This window comes from Austrofundulus limnaeus, unplaced genomic scaffold, assembly GCF_001266775.1.
Source record: "Austrofundulus limnaeus strain Quisiro unplaced genomic scaffold, Austrofundulus_limnaeus-1.0 Scaffold582, whole genome shotgun sequence".
NCBI lineage: Eukaryota > Metazoa > Chordata > Actinopteri > Cyprinodontiformes > Rivulidae > Austrofundulus > Austrofundulus limnaeus.
Genome location: NW_013952984.1, coordinates 59,446 through 60,865, shown reverse-complemented (window position 1 = coordinate 60,865; position 1,420 = coordinate 59,446). Strand labels below are relative to the sequence as shown.

Sequence of the window (1,420 nt, the reverse complement as noted above, 5' to 3'; positions counted from 1 at the left end):
AAACTCTCAGACTGAAGAAGTCTCTTGGAAGAGAGACGAAACGTTTCATTAAAGAAGAACCCGTCCAGAGGACCTATACAATTTTTTTTCCTATTATTCTGTAGTGTTTTACAGCAGCCAGCTCTGTTATACCAGGACAGCTGCAAAGACCTGTTATTTCTCCACTGTGGGATCAATAAAAATGTTTTTTTAATCTTACGTTTCCTCACCTTTTGTACCAAATTAATCTGAGAATTAATCTAAGTTATTCTTCAACTAGCTTAAATGGTAAATGGACTGTACTTATATAGTGCTTTTGTGCTTCACACTATAATCTGTCCTCATTTACCCATCCACACACATACAATCAGCACTACTCAGACTCTCTACAAATATGTGCAAATCCATCTACAGAGACTGATCAGTGCTTTAAATCACAGCGTCTTGCCCAGAGACACTTTGACATATGACTGAATAGCGGGGAATTGAACCGCCAACTCTCTGGTTAGAGGACGACTCCCTCAGCCACTTGGTCACAGCTCCTTAAAAGTCTAAGTTACTGACTGACTTCAGTGGTTCACAAAATAGTTTGTTAGCAAACAAACAGACATAAATATGGGCTAAAACAACATCACCTACCTTCATGTTCGGGCAATGCTATAAATTTTGACGTAAACTGTCTGAAATTCAGTCAGTTTTACCCCAAGAAAATGAAAGATCTTTCCTACTTAATCTCAAAATATATGTAAAAGAAACGTTGGATGAATAAAATGTATTACCTTATCAGCATCCAGAGTCTTTCCTGGCTCCTTGATAAGCACACTCTGATCAACGGCACTGACACCACACAAAGAGTCCGGCTGGGCACTCAGACGCATTTTGGTCTCCTCTCCTGGTACAGCTGAAGATGTAGAAAACTCCAGCGACACCTGGCATGCACAGACAAAATATATGATTTAAAACTCAACAGGGAGACACCAATACACACTCTGCTTTTATCTACACAACTGATGATCAGTGATACATTGTTTTGTTTTTGATGTCAAAGTCCACTCCTGTAATATATTCACTGTGGACTGACCGAAGCTAATTTTGATTTGCGCTTCAAAGCGACAAAAATAAACATAACTTTTGATCAACATGACAACTTTCTTAAAAAGACCGGAGCCAGTGGCAGAGCCAGACATTTTTCCCAGGGGTGGCCAGACTGGGACCACTACTCACACAGGGGTGGCCAGACTGGGACCACTACTCACACAGGGGTGACCAGGAAAATTACACATTTTTTTACTTGAAAGTTTCTGCAGACTTTGTGTTTTTGTCATTTCCTTATATCCTTATACAGGCAGTGACTATCTTATAAACATGAGTGTCAGAACCATTTTAAAAGTGGGGGGACACACTGTTGGGGAGCCAGGGACCCCCTCATAAACCTATACTG

The 1,420-nt window shown here is 40.4% G+C and overlaps 1 protein-coding gene across 1 annotated transcript in view; it reads right to left on the bottom strand.

Annotated features, from left to right (window-relative positions):
- LOC106530959 (alpha-2-macroglobulin) overlaps positions 1-1,420 on the bottom strand; it is a 61,288-nt gene that overhangs the window by 46,274 nt on the left and 13,594 nt on the right. Inside the window, exon 15 of the mRNA XM_014026695.1 lies at positions 759-908. Within this exon, the coding sequence (XP_013882149.1) occupies positions 759-908 (150 nt within the window). The remainder of the gene's footprint in view (positions 1-758; positions 909-1,420) is intronic.